The following is a 17,451-nucleotide window of genomic DNA, read 5'->3' on the forward strand; positions in this document are numbered from 1 at the left end:
CCTGGATAGCAGCCTCATTCTATTATCTCCTCTTTCTACATTCGGTCAAAGTGTGGCAAACGCATCGAAATGACACATTAAATGAAAATGATCCAGTTCAACTACACTTTAAATGACTGATGAGGGAAAGAGTGCAAGAGCAGTAAATCACTTGGCAAGTACAGAAGTGATTTTATAAAAAGCCTAGGAGAAGAGAGCTTAAATTTAATAACGGAAACACAAGGGCAGGAGCCCTGATTGGCCGACGGTGTACTCACGCCCGGAGGACCTGTCCAATCTCATACTTGTCGGTGATATCGGATATGCTGTTGTACGACCGCCCATCTCGCAGGGCAAGGCACCCAAATGGCATGGCGGCATCCACCTATAGGGGGAGACAGAGACACAGTATCAGGCACGTGCACACCTATACGTACATCAAAGGGGGCTTGAGCCCTTGCCCGGGTGCCCTCTCCAGACCATGAATACATCCCCCCCCCCCCCTTATAAATGTGTGTGGCGACTGGAGAGGAATACATTGGGGAGAAAAAGGGGGGTGAAAATAATTGGCTACTCTAAAAAAAAAAACAGTTGAAGTCGTTAAGTTTTCAGAAATTTAAAAAGCCAAAATGTAAAAGGCCAGTATGAAAGTGGTTAATTTATACACAACAGCATAATGGTGGAAAGCGACACTGTCACACTAAGGCATATAAACTAGAGTAGACTTAAGGATTGATGTATTGAAAAGCAGGCTCCCACGAGCACAATTAGCAGTGTGTGTGTGAATTGTGTGATCCGTCTATGGGTTGTGTATACAGTATGTGTTGTAATGTTTTAGGGGCCCCTCCTATGTCCAGCTTTGAGGGTTTGTGTAAACACAAACATTGCCATTGACAATGAATGGCCAGCTTTGAGTGTTTGCATAAACACAAACATTGTGTAAACAGAGTCATTGAAGACGAAGGTGAGGACGCAAATTGTGATTGGCCGGATGAGATGATGTATGATAATAGACGCCTTAAAGGGGAATACCACTCATTTTCAACATTTTACCATGTCATTAATATACCTTAGGTGTTGTGTGGAAACAATAAAAAGGTCCCCCCCCATTCTGTGTTTCCTAGAAAAATCATTAACAAAAAAATCATTAACATGGTGAATCACATCTTCATGACATCATCAAGATGTGATTCACCATGTTAATGATTTTTTTCAGACCTCCAGTTCTAGGAAACACAGAATAGGGGGACTTTTTTTATTATTTCTACACAACAGCTCTAAGGTATATTAATGACATAGTAAAATGTTGAAAATGAGTGGAATGCCCCTTTAACCCATTTTGGGGCGGGAACCCCTTTTGGTGTTAGCATTATGTTATGCTTTAGCTATTGAAAAATAGCAGATCTACAAGCTCAGAGCTTGAAGGTCTGCTATTTTTTGAAAAATCGAAGAACGACTGACATAGAAACATAGCTTTTTCAGAAAACTGTCAGGATGTAGAAGACATTTTTAGAATCTGATCTCAGGTCAAAATGGGTTAACAGACGACGTCACACTGATAAGCAACAGCATGCTCGTGCATACCGGCAGCACAAGAACCCTGCCTCTCATAAGATGCAATGGAAAAGTTCTAACTGCACTCACGTGTAAAAAATGCACCATCACACTTTCAGATGCTGTTTTTCTCCCAGGTGTGGAGGAAGAATGATTAGGATTCTTATTGTGATCTCTCGCCCTTGAAATATATAATCCTTGGTTTCTGATGTGTTTGAACAATAATAGCAATTCAAATCAGTTGTCCTCAAAACCACACCTCCAGTCGCTGTCATAAGAAGTACGGGAGGTGCACTCATGATCACGGCAGCAGAGCCCAATGGCTAATTTGTCCCTAGGGATAGTAAGTTCTAACCTGACTCCGCCAGATGGGGCAGCAGAGAGTACACTGGGTTCCCCCCTCCTGCTCCCATCTGGGAACTCTCAGGCAGACTTGATGCCCGGCCACAAAGCGGCCTGGCCAATCAGCGGCAGCTAGAGGCGGGATCAAGGCAGCACTGTGTATGCCTTGATCCCGCCTCTAGCTGCCGCTGATTGTTGCCTTGATCCCGCCTCTAGCTGCCGCTGATTGGCCAGGCCGTTTTGTGGCCGGAGCATCAAGTCTGCCTGAGAGTTCCCAGATGGGAGCAGGAGGGGGGAACCCAGTGTACTCTCTGCTGCCCCATCTGGCGGAGTCAGGTTAAGTAAGTTCCTCCACATGCTGTTACGTCCTCTAGGTTAATAAGTCAGGTGAAAAGAAGCGGCAGGATACTGTGTGTGTTTTGGAGGAGACATGTGGCTGTCTCGGTAACATGTCATCGTTCCGACCTCCCGTTAGTCCGAAGGATAACTAACAATATCTCAAACCCCAACCATAACCTCAGTCTTAACCAGCCACGTAGGTCACTAACCCTAACGTCAGTCTTAACCGACCAAGTAGGTCACTAACCATAACCTCAGTCTTAACCGGCCACGTAGGTCACTAACCCTAACCTCAGTCTTAACCGGCCGCGTAGGTCACTAACCCTAACCTCAGTCTTAACCGGCCACGTAGGTCACTAACCCTAACCTCAGTCTTAACCGGCCAAGTAGGTCACGAACCCTAACCTCAGTCTTAACCGGCCACGTAGGTCACTAACCCTAACCTCAGTCTTAACCGGCCAAGTAGGTCGCTAACCCTAACCTCAGTCTTAACCGGCCAAGTAGGTCGCTAACCCTAACCTCAGTCTTAACCGGCCACGTAGGTCACTAACCATAACCTCAGTCTTAACCGGCCAAGTAGGTCGCTAACCCTAACCTCAGTCTTAACCGGCCAAGTAGGTCACTAACCATAACCTCAGTCTTAACCGGCCAAGTAGGTCACTAACCCTAACCTCAGTCTTAACCGGCCACGTAGGTCACTAACCCTAACCTCAGTCTTGACCGGCCAAGCCTCAGTCTTTAACCGGCCATGTAGGTCACTAACCCCAACCTCAGTCTTACTCTTAACCAGCCAGAGGACAGTGCAGGATGCGAGTGCGGCGAGCCTGAGCAATCTGCCGAGCACATCATTAACACCTGCCCCCTGTACAGACCTCCTTCGGAGGCCGGCCTCTTCCACGTGGGACCAGAGACAAGGGCGTGGCTACTCGATACTGAGTTGGACATTTGAGGATGATACACGAAAGAAGAAGAAGGTCACTAACCATAACCTCAGTCTTAACCGGCCAAGCCTCAGTCTTTAACCGGCCATGTAGATCACTAACCCTAACCTCAGTCTTAACCGGCCACGTAGGTTGGACTAACGCCGACGATTTTATACTGTTCTAAAATAACACAGATACTTTCAAAGTTTTAATTGGTTAAGAATGATGTGATTATCAGCTATGAACTGCCACAGACACACGCAGGCTATACAGTCCACTCGCTGCCAGGAGGAGTCAATGACTCATTGCATTCCCAACATGAGTCTACTCTTCAGGGTGACAGACACCCTGGTCGCCAGCCAGCTTTGTCAACAGAATACTAAGCCACCATATAAGCTCCTCTCTGCTCCTGTTCCAAGTCGGTGAGTCAGCAAGGTCTGTCTGTCCATCGTCTTTATTTAAAAAAGGTCCCTGTGTCCTCAAAAAGCTTATTACGCTTATTACTAGATCTTGATAACGGCGCGCATGAACCATGACATCATATTATTTTTTAGGGATGCCGCGATCCGATCCACGGATCGGATATCGGGCCGATATCAGCCAAAAAACGTGATCGGGATCGGACTACAGCGAAAATGACCGATCCAAGCACTCCATTCCAGTAGTCCACTCCGATACTTTGCACTCATACAGGGTTTCCCCACCTGAGCCGACAGCCGCGGACGTTTTCTCTGTCAGCCAGCTTCTTTTCCGTTTCCGGCTCTCTGGTAAGTGTGGCATTGATATATATAGCAGAGAGGCAGCCAGTCACAGTGCACAGTGCAGGGCAGGCTGCTTCGCTGCTAGCCACTGCCCACTAGCCAGCAGTACTAGGCTGTTGCTGCTCCTCGGGAGAAAGCAGCAATGCAATGTAGCCGCAGCCGTATGGGAGTATTATAAAACAAAAAAGACCCAACAACTGAGTGCAAAAAATAAAGAGATGAAGGTACCACACAACTGAAAAGTATCGCGACTGTGACCGCAAGTTAGAAACTTGTGTGGCTATAACGAGGCACAGCTGTTTACAATGCGATGCAAAATTAACAGCGGGGGCTTTGCTTTGCACAGGTTTCTCAAGCGCTTTTTTGGACTGGAACGTACGACTTCACTTTTGTGAAATGTAAATGGAAGGCAGTTACTCCACTGCAGTAAACATCCTAACAAGGGGTCTGGGAAGGGAGTGCATTGCAAGGGGGGGCTTTGATGACGTTAAACAGAGGCACGTTTGTCAACGCTGCGTCACCCAGATATTCCATGGTGGTGGTGGTGCTGCTGTATCGATACAGCAGCCTCTAGAGAGAAAAAAAACACCACTAGCCCACATTAAACTAAAGCCGTTGTCAAGACGTTTTGGCCGGTATCTCTGGAACGGGAGGTCCAATCTGCTCAGTTTAAAGTTTGTTGGATACGTGACAATCAGGACATTAAGCACATTGGAGTGGCGTGGGCCAGAGTTTGAGTATCACTGCAGTAAACCACTTCCAAACCGGCGACGCCATTTTCACTGTTTTTTTTCCCCTTTCTTTTCTTCCACCTCTGTTCTCTCTCTCTCCCGTGCTGGCTATCTCCCGCCTACCTTTCTGAGAGTCACTTTTTCGCCACTGTTTTGATCGGGCGTATCGATCGGACGTTTTGATTTATTTTGAGAACTCCGATCCGATCCGATTATTGACCGATCGTGATCGGACGCCGATTGATCGGAGCATCTCTATTGTTTGTTGACTATTATTCTGGGGAGGTGTTGTAATCTGTTTTGAGTAATATCACTTGATCAATCCTGATTCAACATTCCAGACTATACAATCTGTAATAAAAGGTAAAGATAAAAAAGTGTGCTATCTGCCAGATTTAGGAAAGCATAGAGAGACTTAAATATGTGCTGGATGATCGGATCAATATCGGATTGGTATCGGATCGGTATCGGATTGGTATCGGATCAGTATCGGATCAGTATCGGTTTTGATGATTTTAGATCGGTATCGGATCGGGGGTGGAAAAAGTGGATCGAGGCATCCCTATTATTTTTAACAAGCCAGACAGACAAAAAAAACAACTAAAACTAAACTAAAACCTCCTGCATAGACTTTTAATTCAAAAGTAAAAGTTTTAATGGGAATTCCGCAGGATGTCTTGTCGTATGGAGGTATAATGAAGGTCTCCCGACTGAATAGTTCCCATTAAAACCATATTGCGTGTGTACTGTGTGGGTGTTTGTTAGTCCTGTCTGCCAGGAAGCATGTAAAAAAAGAAGAAACTTGCTTAAGGCCCTATTTCAAAATAGCAAATAAAAATCTGATATTAAAAGGACTTATTGCCTAATAAAAGTGCACCGATTATAAATGAAGAAAAATAATAAACCTGCACACTCATCTGCTCCGATGTAATTTAATGATAACGTTTCAAGCCAAGGCTCTTCGTCGGGTCAAACTCGAGATGTGTGTGTTACCCCACACACATAAACAGACACCCACTCGCCATCACGTTATCAAACAGTAGAACACAATAGGTCAAAAAAATCTATCAATCAAATAAATGCAGCGTTCAACATTTACATATCCATAATAACACAAATGCACAGAATGATTAATAAAATATACAGAATTATTTTTTTAAATAATCAGATAACTTAAAAGGGACACTTCGCCCCTTTTGCAACCAGATCTTATTTTAATGGTGTTTGGGAGACAAGAAACACTTTCCTGGGATTTGTATGTGGGTAATATGTGTTTTTAGATATTTTAGTATTTCAAAGTGTCCATGATGTCATGGACACTGGGCTCACTTACTTCCTGGACTACATGTTGTCTCAGTAAGACAGCCCTCCCCCTATCCACAAGGAGGAGCAGTGCACCAAAGCATTATGGGAATTGTAGTCTGGTTAAAATATAGGTTAAATAAATGTCGCTCAGAAATATTGAAACATGGGAAAGTTCTAAGTGACCTCTATGCCAGTGGTCCGAGGACAACCAGAGGTCCTTGAGGGGGTTCTAGGTGGTCCCCAGCTAAATGATGGAGAGTTGGATTTTACGCTCTCAAGAGTAAAATTATTGTTAAAAATCTGCATTACTATATTTACAAATAGTCTACACATTTAGAGACGTTTGCCTGTTGTCTCTCCTATGGTACCAACATCAATACAGCACAGAATTGTGGGCTTATTTCAACGACAACAAAATATTCTAGGTTTTGGGTCTGTGTCATCAAATGGTGGTCCATGGCTCAAATGCAGAATAAATAATATGACCTTGATGCTCTATGCCATTAATTTGTTCAACAACCCCATTTCACAGATTAACAACATACCACCATTGGACACGAGGGTTCATTTGGTTAAACCAAGTTATCCAGTCTTCTGGACGCCCACACTGTTCTGATTAGTAATTCAGGAACAGTGTTGTTGTTTCATTTAGTTTTAGTCACATTTTCATCACCTGGAATGTTTTAGTGTTAGTCTAGTTTTACTCGACTAAATCTACGGTTGATTTAATTGACTAAAATGAATTTTGGCGGCCCTTGATGCTGTCATAATGGCTGATTTTACACTTGCTGAAACAAGCTCACAACCCGTCACAAGCTTGTAGATCGGCTATGTTCAGCATGCAACCAAGTCTACGATGACTTGTGTCTTTTACTTATACGGGATCTTTTGTCCACTAGACCCTGTCAACATTTTAGTCCATAGTTTTTGTTTGTTGACGAAATTGTCGATATATTTAGTCTTAGTCATCACAGCTTAGTTTTCATTTCGTTTCCATTTAGTTTTCGTCAGTGAAAAACGGTAGTCGAGTCGACAGACATTTTTCATCATATCATCATCATACTATAATTAAGCCAATGTCTGTCTGAATCATATCATCATCATCATCATCATCATCATCATACTATAATCATATCATATCATCATCATCATCATCATCATACTATAATTAAGCCAATGTCTGTCTGAATGAATGTGTGTCAGAAACACCGCCGTAGCTCCTCACCGCCTGCACCAATCGCTCCCACTTTTCACACAGGCATTGACCATAATAATATGGAGGTCTTAACGAAGCCCTTTTTCCAATTTAACAAATTATAAATGAATAATGAATTTATTAGTGAATTAAAAACGCACCCAGGGCGCAGTACCCCCAGCGGCCACAATGGGGGGGGGGGGGGGGGGGGGGGGGGATATCTCACAACGGGTAAGGGCTAGTAGTATTAATCGACGAAATCAACACTGTTCAGGAATCAATACAGCATCTCAGGGGCAGTCTTCCTCGACCCTCTTTCATAACTGCTATGTGCCGTTGAGGACCCATTTCCTATAAGACACTTCTGCCATCATTTCCCCGGGGTGTCACTCTTCAACTGGATAGCGCACTTCAATTACCAGCTGCGACTGGATAACCAATTAAGACCTGAGGATGCGTCTGTGTCACCTTATAGCTTCTAGTAGATGATAGATGGAGCCCGTACACCATATAGGTACAAAATACTTTCTTTATTGAAATTTCTGACAACGTTTTGATCTATTTGATCTTCAACCGGGTCCTTCCATCATCTACTGAAGTCTCTTTAGCCCAGCACCGAGCCTGTCGATGTGCGTATTCTACGTCCGCTCTACCTTATAGCTTTTAACCACTTCAACCATTATTTTAAACTTTAGCTGTTGAAAAATAGCAGATCGGTGGCGCGCTACGAGCTTGTAGGTCTGCTATTTTTGAAAAATCGTGAAAATATTTATTTCAGAAAACTGGAGGATTTAGAAGATTTTTTTAAATTTTGAGGTCAGGCCAAAATGGTTTAATTCACCTCCATGGCTCCTTTTAGACACATAAATACTTCCTTCCGGAGATCATTCTGTCCTACATCCAGTGGTGGAAAGAGTACTCAAATGTTTTACTTTGTGTGAAAGTATCAATACTGCAATAATATAGAAATACGCTGTTACAAGTTACAAGTTACAAGTCCGGAATTCAAAATATACTCATGAACTATTTCAAGTTTTCAAATATACTATAAAAATACTCTTTTGAAGATAGAACATCTAGTACAAGCTCATAATGCGCGGCGATGCAACACATTGTGAGCTTGCAGATTGGCTGTTTTCAAAAGTCTGAAATGTATATAGGCCACAAAATGGTTAATGTGTGTGTTGTATTAATAATCAAAATCTTCAAAGTAGTAACTTAAAGTTTTAAAATAAATGTAGTGGAGTAAAAGTGCAATGTTTGGATCTGAGATGCAGTGGAGTAAAAGCAAAAGTATTGGAAATTGAACAAAATCTAGTACAGTACTGAATGTACTTTTCACCACGGTTTCTAGGGGCAGAGTGTGAGAGATCTTCCTTGGATATGCCAGAGTCATAAAATTTAACTCAAGACTCAAAAGTCAGCAGCACGTTATTGCAAGAGGACATGCAAGGATTTGTTCTGGTTAAATTAAGGTGCTACATAACACCAAGCATTGGAAATAACAATTTACAAGACGAACAACAGTGTTCAAATGAGGATATCAACCTTCAATATCCTTTAAAATCTGCAAATGCAAGACAAAGGGTGTGTGTGTGTGTGTGTGTGTGTGTGTGTGTGTGTGTGTGTGTGTGTGGCCGTGCGCGTGCCTGCATGAGTGTGTGCGTGTGTGAGCATACAGTATATTTGCATACTTGTGATTGTGCGTTCGTGTGTGTGGATAGGTGCAAGTTTATGTGTGTGCATATGTGTGCACGTATGCCAGTGTGTGTGTGTGTGTGTGTGTGTGTGTGTGTGTGTGTGTGTGTGTGTGTGTGTGTGTGTGTGTGTGTGTGTGTGTGTGTGTGTATGTTTGTGTGTGTGCTGTTTAGATGACAGAACCAGCGATGGTTGTGGTCTGTGTTGGAGTCAGGCTTGAACTGTGTAATCCTCAATGCAGTCTCTAATCTCTAATCTGTCCACCTAATCCAGAGGGCTGTGATTCATTCTGTGTACATGTGGGTTCTCTCACGCACGCACGCACGCACGCACGCACGCACGCACGCGTATGTGTGTACGTGTGCGTATATTCGCATATTTGTGTTTGTGCTGTGTGTGCATAATGCAAGCTTAAGTGTGTGCTGTGCATGTATGCGCATGTGTGTGTGTGTGTGTGTGTGTGTGTGTGTGTGTGTGTGTGTGTGTGTGTGTGTGTGTGTGTGTGTGTGTGTGTGTGCGCGCACGCTCTTGTAAGAGAGAGGGGAATTTAGTGTTGCAAGTAAAAGTCCTAGATTTCCAGAGGGGTTATGTAACATAAGCACATCATCATCTCATAAGCAGGTCAGCGTATAGTGGAGGCTGTGGTAGGACTCTCACTAACAGGCTCCTTCTCCTCCTGCAGCCAGGGGCAAACAGGGACTGTTCCAATTGGCCCAGACAAACAGGGACTGTTCCAATTGGCCCACAGACACATGAAGTTTCTCCTCCTGCAGCCAGGGGCAAACAGGGACTGTTCCAATTGGCCCAGAGACACATGAAGTTTCTGGTAAATTGGGTATATGTTTTGGGTTCAATAGAGGGTATGCGCATGCTTAAAGTGAATGGCACATCGAGTGGCAAATCGAGTGGCAAAGCAACAGGCAAAGTGAGTTTAACATTGTTTAATGTTGTTTAATGCAATCAGATAAGACTTTTCTGTTTGGATGCATGGGTTGTCAAGCCCAGAAAGTACTTTTTTGCCACTCAGTAGGCATTCCTGCACAACTTCCGGGTTTGATGATGATGTCACGCGCATACTCTCTATTGGGCAGTGGTGTTACAAAAAAAGCAACTCAGTACATTTACTCAAGTACTGTACAGATCTACAAGCTCGTCACACACAGCTTGTAGATTGGCTATTTTCAAATGGCCAAAGATCATGGCTGAAGTGGTTAATGCATGTTCTGCAAAGTGAATAGTAACGATGGTTACGTATGTAACTACGGTTCTATAAATCCAGAATGACCGCCAGAGGCTTAAAGCACTGTGATTATTCAGTGCTAATTTAGCCCCCCCCCCACACACACACACACACACACACACACACACATTTTCATGATTAAAAGTGGAGGAAGCACAATATTTGCCTCTAAAAACAGTAAAAGTATTTAAAATTGGAAATACTTCAGTAAAGTTTTAAAAAAAAACATTGTCATTGTACTTAAGTACAGTAACCTACTTGAGTTCATGCATCTAGAATATGAACTGGATTACAGAAAATAAACCAAACCAAAGACCTGGATTAAAGACAAACATGCATTAGAATGCAGAATCCAAAATCAGCCGCCCTCGACATTTCAAGCCAGCATCTAGCTCTATCTGACACGAGGGAACCAGATGCCAGGATGCAACTGCTTTCACAAACTATTCACAAAAGAGAATTTAAGATGTTTCCCCAAACTAGTGAAAATAGCAGATGTACAAGGCAAGCTCACAACGCATTGCTTTGTGCCGCATTGTTCGAGCTTGTAGATCTGCTAACAACATTTTTTATCTATATATGGAAATTATTGGTTTTGTTTTTCTATTATTTAGGAAATACTTGTTTTTAATTGATGAAAAGTTGTACTAGTTATACTATGTTTACTACATTTCTAGTTTACTTAGCAATATTCCAGCCTTGTTTAATACAGGGGGGACGCCAAATCTCTCTGTGTTTATTTTACATGAACCACTTGAACGCTAGCATTCTAAGGAGAACTTTAGCCAAATAGCAGATCTACGAGCTGGCAACAAAGAGCAGACTAAGTACAGAGTGAAAGGGCACTTTTAGCAAGTATTGATGGTCAAAGTGTTTAAATGTGTGAGAATAGATATTAACACATTCCCTCCCGTTACACTAGGCGGGATCATGGGCCAGATCCAGTCAAATGTGCGAAATACCACAGTAGAAGAAGAGATCCTGGGCAACCAAGAAGTGCAGCCTTCTTGTTTGTTTGTAGTTGTTTTTTTAGAGGGCTGTTGCTTTTTCAGTTGCTGTTGGTAGCCATGGCTGCCATTTCCCACCTGATGTTGTGTGGGAGTTCTGACTGCTCCAGATCGTACTGAATAACTGCTAGTTTGCATAGCGTCTTCAGGCTAGGACTTAAGTCTAAGACATCCAGGCCATCAGGTGTGTCGTATCTTCCAAAGAGGATGATACGATCTCCCACCATGCAACAGCACATATTGTTCATCCTACTGTATGGACATTTCCCTTGGGGCTCAACCTTCTTCCAGGAGAAGGTCTCTGGGTTGAATTTCCACATGAGAATGGACTGTTTGTAGCCATATACGTTGAGGCCACCAAATACGTACAACTCTCCATTGTAGGTAAAGGCTGAATGACTCACACAACGTTCTGGTTGAAGATGCTGTGCATAAGATGTGTCCAGCCAGAGGTTGGTCTCTGTGTCAAACACTCCGAAGGTGTTGTAGTAGGTCCCATTGAATGAGGTGGAGGAGACCACGCCCCCAAATACAAACATCTTTGTCCCGATGATGGTGGCAGAGTGACCTGATGAAGCAGGAGGTGGATTATTGCCACTGTTGTTGATTAGAGACCAGACCATTGTGCTTGTGCTGGTGTCCAACTTGTAGAGATCATTAGTGGGTGCATACGTCCCATTGCCTCCAGTCCGCCGGACACTTCCTCCATGAATATACATGAACTTCCCCAAGACACAGGCCGAGTGCTCCTCCCTCGACCATGGAACAGTCCCGGAAATATCGGGCTTGGACCACATTTGGCTGTCGACATCAAATGTATAAAGATACGTTATCCAAGTATGTCCACCCCAGATGTAGACAATATCTTCTATCAGCACAGCTGTGTGTCCCCTGCGGTTGGAGGGAACCTCAAGGTGACGTTCTGCTCCTTCAGGTGGGGTCAGCTTCCTCCAGCATAAAGACACTGTGTTGAAGACTTGTACTTCAATGTGATCGCTTTCCCTCTGGTTTATCTTTCCTCCGAAGCAGTAGATCTGGTGTCCGACCACCACGGCAGCCTGGTCCTTCCTATGTTCTCCTTCCACATGTATCGTCCAGTGAAACATTTCACACGGCAGCAGCAGTGAATCGACGCAACTCGTTTACAGAAACGGTCGTAAGACAGCAGGTAGCTTTGTTGGTACGAGTCGCTGAATGACGTTTCGTTTAATGAACATTTTAATTTAAAGCGAAATCACATGGCTGTGATGTTGCTAGTGTGATGTCATCACATGATGTCATTATGTATAGCTACAGCAGCCAATGACGTGACTCAACCTGAATGGTCATTTGGCAAAACCATCATTTGAAAGTTTTTGGTTATAAGTTAGTTAATGCGAGAGTGAGGTCTATAGCCAACACCAACTCGGGATTCCTGGATCGCTGCCCTCCACAATTTCCTGTCCAACATCAGGTTCTTGAGCTCTTCAATGTTGTCAGCAGTAGTTCCATTGATGTCAACACCTATCGTGACCTTTCTTAACAAACAAATAAGGCCACTGGGTCGGGGTGGTGCAGTCTATTGTTGCTGTATAACTCACATCGCGTCTCCTCTTGTATAGAACACTCAATCACTCACAGATTGTCAATTGTGTTTTCAGTGGTTTACCATAGAGGGCGGTCTTCCGCAACCTGTGAGTTAATCTAACTAAGGCCTGGGCTATACCTATATGGATCTTTTGCAAAACGGGTATTTTCGTCCTCCGTTTAAAAAAAAATCCCTGCCCATACGACAAAGATATCTGTGTCCACACACAAACGCAGAAACGCATTGAACACAGGAGAAAATCACTGCAGTATAGCAGGTTTCAATTGTAGGCTATTTGATTTACACTTATGAGGTGCCAAATACATAGGCCTATCATATTTTTTAATAACAGAAATGAATAAGTACCGCATTTTTAAAGTCAGCATGTCATATGTGCGTGAATCTCCAAATCCTGACTCCATCTCTCTCCATATAATTTAAAAATCACACCCATGTGAAGTGAGGGGCGCTAATATATTAAAGTCTAACTCATGTTGATTAGGTGATGTAAAACAAACGGTGACAAAACAAACATTAAATTATCTTTATTGTTAATGGCATTTAATGTTTGTGTTAGGGACAAGATGATGTACATTTTCCCTTCATTGTCAATGGCGTTTTTAAAACAAACATTGAACTAAAAACAAACATTAAACCTGTATATAGGAGGGGCTAGTGCCCCTCAAACATATGATTCTGATTCATACACCCAATGATAGACACTTTATCATTGATCTGGCAAGTCCTGCACAGAAAATAATAGCAGAGTCAGACCTATAGAAGTGTCGCGTCCGCAACCAGTTGTGAGCTTGTTGAGTGGCTATTTTCGAGGTGTATAGTAATGTCACGTTATAATGTAGGCTATAAAGGACATATTCGGGAACAGCGTTCACATGGTCGGCAGGCAAAGTGACAACGGAATGCATGCAGTCAAGGGTGCGCCCTATTACCTAAACAGCTAGGAGAGATGTGCCATGTGCACGGCGCGCGACTGGACATGACCCACTGCACTTTCTTCTCACCAACCACTCTATTTGATGCGATTGCATTCACACCTCTCTCTCTCTCTCCCCCCTCCATGACCATGATCACGAAACGGAGAGCAAAATACTGCATGTCTACAATCTATCCTTTGACAAAACCTTAGCCTATAATGTCTTCTGGCCCCAAAACTGTGGAACGCACTTCCCGTTGCAATCAGAACTGCAGCATCACTCCCGATCTTCCGCCGTAGTTTGAAAACCCACCTTTTCAGACTCCACCATGGCCCATAGCACTTACCCTACCCCCTTAGACAGCACTTTTTTAGACTTAGATAGCATTTGAAACAGACGTATAGCATGTCATGTAGACAGCACAATAACAGTACAGCATAGTATAATATATATGTATAGCTTATATGTATAGTGTCATTATATATAGATATGTTCTAGTTACGTTCTTAGCTTACGCATGTTTCTTGATAAATGCTGTTTATATATGTGATGTATTCCCATGCTTTTTGTTCTTGCTTAATGTAAGTCGCTCTGGATTAAGAGCGTCTGCTAAATGCCTAAATTGTAAATTGTTATCATAGCTCTGAAACAATACGACCGTTATGTTTCGTCATGTTTCATCGCAATGAACACGTCGTAGGGGATGTCACAATAGGCGAGGAAATGCATGATTCTCACATCCATGTGGCGTGAGCTGGTGTAGCTGTCAGACTAACTTTACGCACAAGAATATAGTTTTACATGGCTATGCAAGTATGCACACGCCACGCATGATCCACAGTTTCTCTGTAGGTCCGCAATTAACCTATTATTCAAGCTTCGCCCTCCGCACCAATACAATTCATCTGGTGGCCACCGTGGACCAGCTGTATAGGCTTATTTTATAATATTATTTACATTGGATTGCTCTCTGGTGACGTGGTGCAGTTGATGCAACAATGATAGGTTACTTATTAACGCAGTGATATAAAAAGATGAACAATCGGATAGATATCGGTGTAGTTTCCAGGCGCAAGCTTTCTCACCTAATCAATGATATGCGCTAATGAGCGGTGACGTCATAGTTTCTCAAAAGCTCTGTTTCACATCCACTGATCCGGATATTTTGGAAAATCTTCACTTATTTATTCGTTTCCAAAAACCTCCGTTTGAGTGGCCAAATACACCGTTTGTGTGTGGCTGAAAGGCCCAAAACGCACAAAAAAATGTGCGCTTGAAAAAAGATCCATATAGGTGTAGCCCAAACCTAAAGCTTCCAGATCAGGAGATCATAGAAGAACATAAGACTGTTCTAGAGTAGCCTCGGTACCCAGGCTCTTATTTTCGTTTGCATTCTGCTCAAAAAGAAAAGTCTGGGGAAAACCATTGGACATTTTTGCATAGGAAGCCCACTTCCTTGTATTTTGCTAACCAATAACCAAATTTGGTGACGTCAGTGTTCTCCGCTGTTTTCTACCGGGGCGTGGAGGTGAGGAGGGATGCAGGTGAAAGCTAGTAATCAACAAAAATCACACCCGTGTGAACTGAGTGGTGCAAATCCCCCCCCCCCCCCCCCCCTTTTCTCTCTCTCTCTCTCTCTCTGTCTCTCATTAGCAGGCAACAGTGCAACACTATCTCTCTGTCTCTGTTTCTGGCACAACAGCGCCCCTGCTGGTACTCATGTGTCACACATGAGTCACACACAAACACACATAGTCACATAGGTGAACAACACGGACATTGCTGTTCCTTGGAGTGGTTGCACCACTCAAAAATAATGCCACATGACTTGTGGCTGCTGAGCATGTGCTATGTGCCGCCTGTATGTCTCCTATCCTGTGTGCATCCAGATCACACTGTGCTGAAAAATGCACAGCAGTAGAGACACCAGATGGCCACTTCTAACCCCCATACTGTAGGAAAAGAAGAACATGGCTGTATGGTGACCTGGGGGCGTGATGGCCAGCACCTGTGTTCAGATGCGTCATTTCAGAAGAAATAACACAGGGGTGGCAAAAAAAGGTTATAATTTACCAATCTACAAGCTCACAACGAGGGTTGTCACAATTATTGCATAATCGTCTAATCACAATTATTTGAGGAAATGGCTTTTTTTTTGGGTACAGGCTTTAGTTTCAACATACTATTGGTCCAACAACGACAACCTACTTCAAACCCTAACCTAACCATAAACGCAAGCACGGAGCAGCACATGTTCGGCAACCTTAACGCATGTTCGCCGGTCCTATGGTATGTCGAATAAGCGTGCGCACCCCTTTTTTGTGATAATCGTCATAATCGTGGCCATGTAGAAAAATGTCATACAATCAAACACAATTAAATCGATAATCGCAATTATTTGTGCGACAATCGTCAACATAAATGTGTAATCGTGGCCTGGGCCGTGTCTCAGCATTCCAGGCACCTTGGCGGGTAGTCCAGTCTGGCAGTGTGCCACGGGTTTGACTCCTGACGGCCTTTACTACATGTCACCCCCCCCCCCATCTCTCTCCCCCATTTCCTGTCCTACTGTCTGTCCCTGGCCTGGGCGGCTGGCGTAGCCGTCTGGGCACCATGGCTGGTTATCCAGTCTGGCAGTGTGCCGCGGGTTTCACTCCCGATCCTGACGGCCTTTACTGCATGTCACCCCCCCCCCCCCCCCATCTCTCTCCCCATTTCCTGTCAGCCTACTTTCATCTATCCTTCTATCAATAAAAAGAAAAAAGGCAAAAGCCAAAAAAATATCATAAAAAAAGCCTACTGTCCGTCCCATAAAAGGCGAAAGCCACAAAAAAGAAGAAAAAAAGAACCTATTCCTGGGTCTATGGGAAGCAAAACAACAGCCAAACCAACCCTTTCCGAGACAAGATAAAATGGTACGGCGGATTTATTGATGATTTATTTTTTATTTTCACTGGATGTGAACAGGAGCTACTTGATTTCCACAAATATATCAACTCGACCAATAAGCCTATCTCACAGAATTTCCCCGCCCCCCTAAATACGCCCCCTTTCGGGGTTAGTGGTGATAGCAAGACGTCACTCCATAGACACTACATGTTAACCGAGGTAATTTAAGAGTCTACAACTTTTGTTTTCTCAAGGTAAGGTTTGTTCTATCTGTTCGACCTGATTTACCATCTTGTTTGCTTCATAATAATATTGGTCTGTCACATTTTTACATTAGAAAATGTACTTAGATTCTCCAGAGAAAAAAACGTGTAAATGCTCATGTTAAAGACACCACTATTTACCGGAAGTGGGCGTGGAAAGCGGGCTGTGAGATAGGCCTATTACAACCTCAAAGGTTGTAATAGGCCTATCTCACAGCCCCTTACCTTGGAATATAGCAAGTCAGTAACTTTCTGGACTTAAAAATAGCCAATGGTGATATACACACATCCATTTTCAGGAAAAGTAGTGATCGCAATACCATTTTACGGGCAGATAGTTTCCATCCCTCCAGTCTCATTTCAACACATACCGTTTGGACAATTTCAGAGACTCAGGAGGATATGTGACTCTGACAATGACTTTGAGCAACAAGCAATGATTATGCATGACAGATTCACACAGAGAGGCTACAAAAGCAACACATTGAATCATGCTTATCACAAAGCCAAAACATTGGAGAGGAGGAATCTATTTCAAAAAAGTGCCCGCACCCAAAAATCGGGACAGATCTATTTCACCACTCAATACAGCTCATTTGCTCACGACATAAAATTAAGCAATAAGCCATGAGAGGTCTCAGGTTACCGGGTATTTTACAATGGCTGGGGGCGTAGGCAGACCCGACGCGGAGCGGAGGGTCTTCTACCCCCCCAGCCATTGTA

At 43.5% G+C, this 17,451-nt stretch overlaps 1 protein-coding gene across 1 annotated transcript in view; it reads right to left on the reverse strand.

Annotated features, from left to right (window-relative positions):
* Positions 1–17,451, reverse strand: part of camkvl (CaM kinase-like vesicle-associated, like) — a gene marked incomplete at its 3' end in the record, with an annotated part of 108,579 nt that overhangs the window by 25,596 nt on the left and 65,532 nt on the right. Inside the window, 1 exon segment of the mRNA XM_079515803.1 lies at positions 258–364. Coding sequence (XP_079371929.1) covers positions 258–352 — 95 coding nt within the window. The 5' untranslated portion in view covers positions 353–364.

Source organism: Electrona antarctica, assembly GCF_951216825.1.
Source record: "Electrona antarctica genome assembly, chromosome: 2".
NCBI lineage: Eukaryota > Metazoa > Chordata > Actinopteri > Myctophiformes > Myctophidae > Electrona > Electrona antarctica.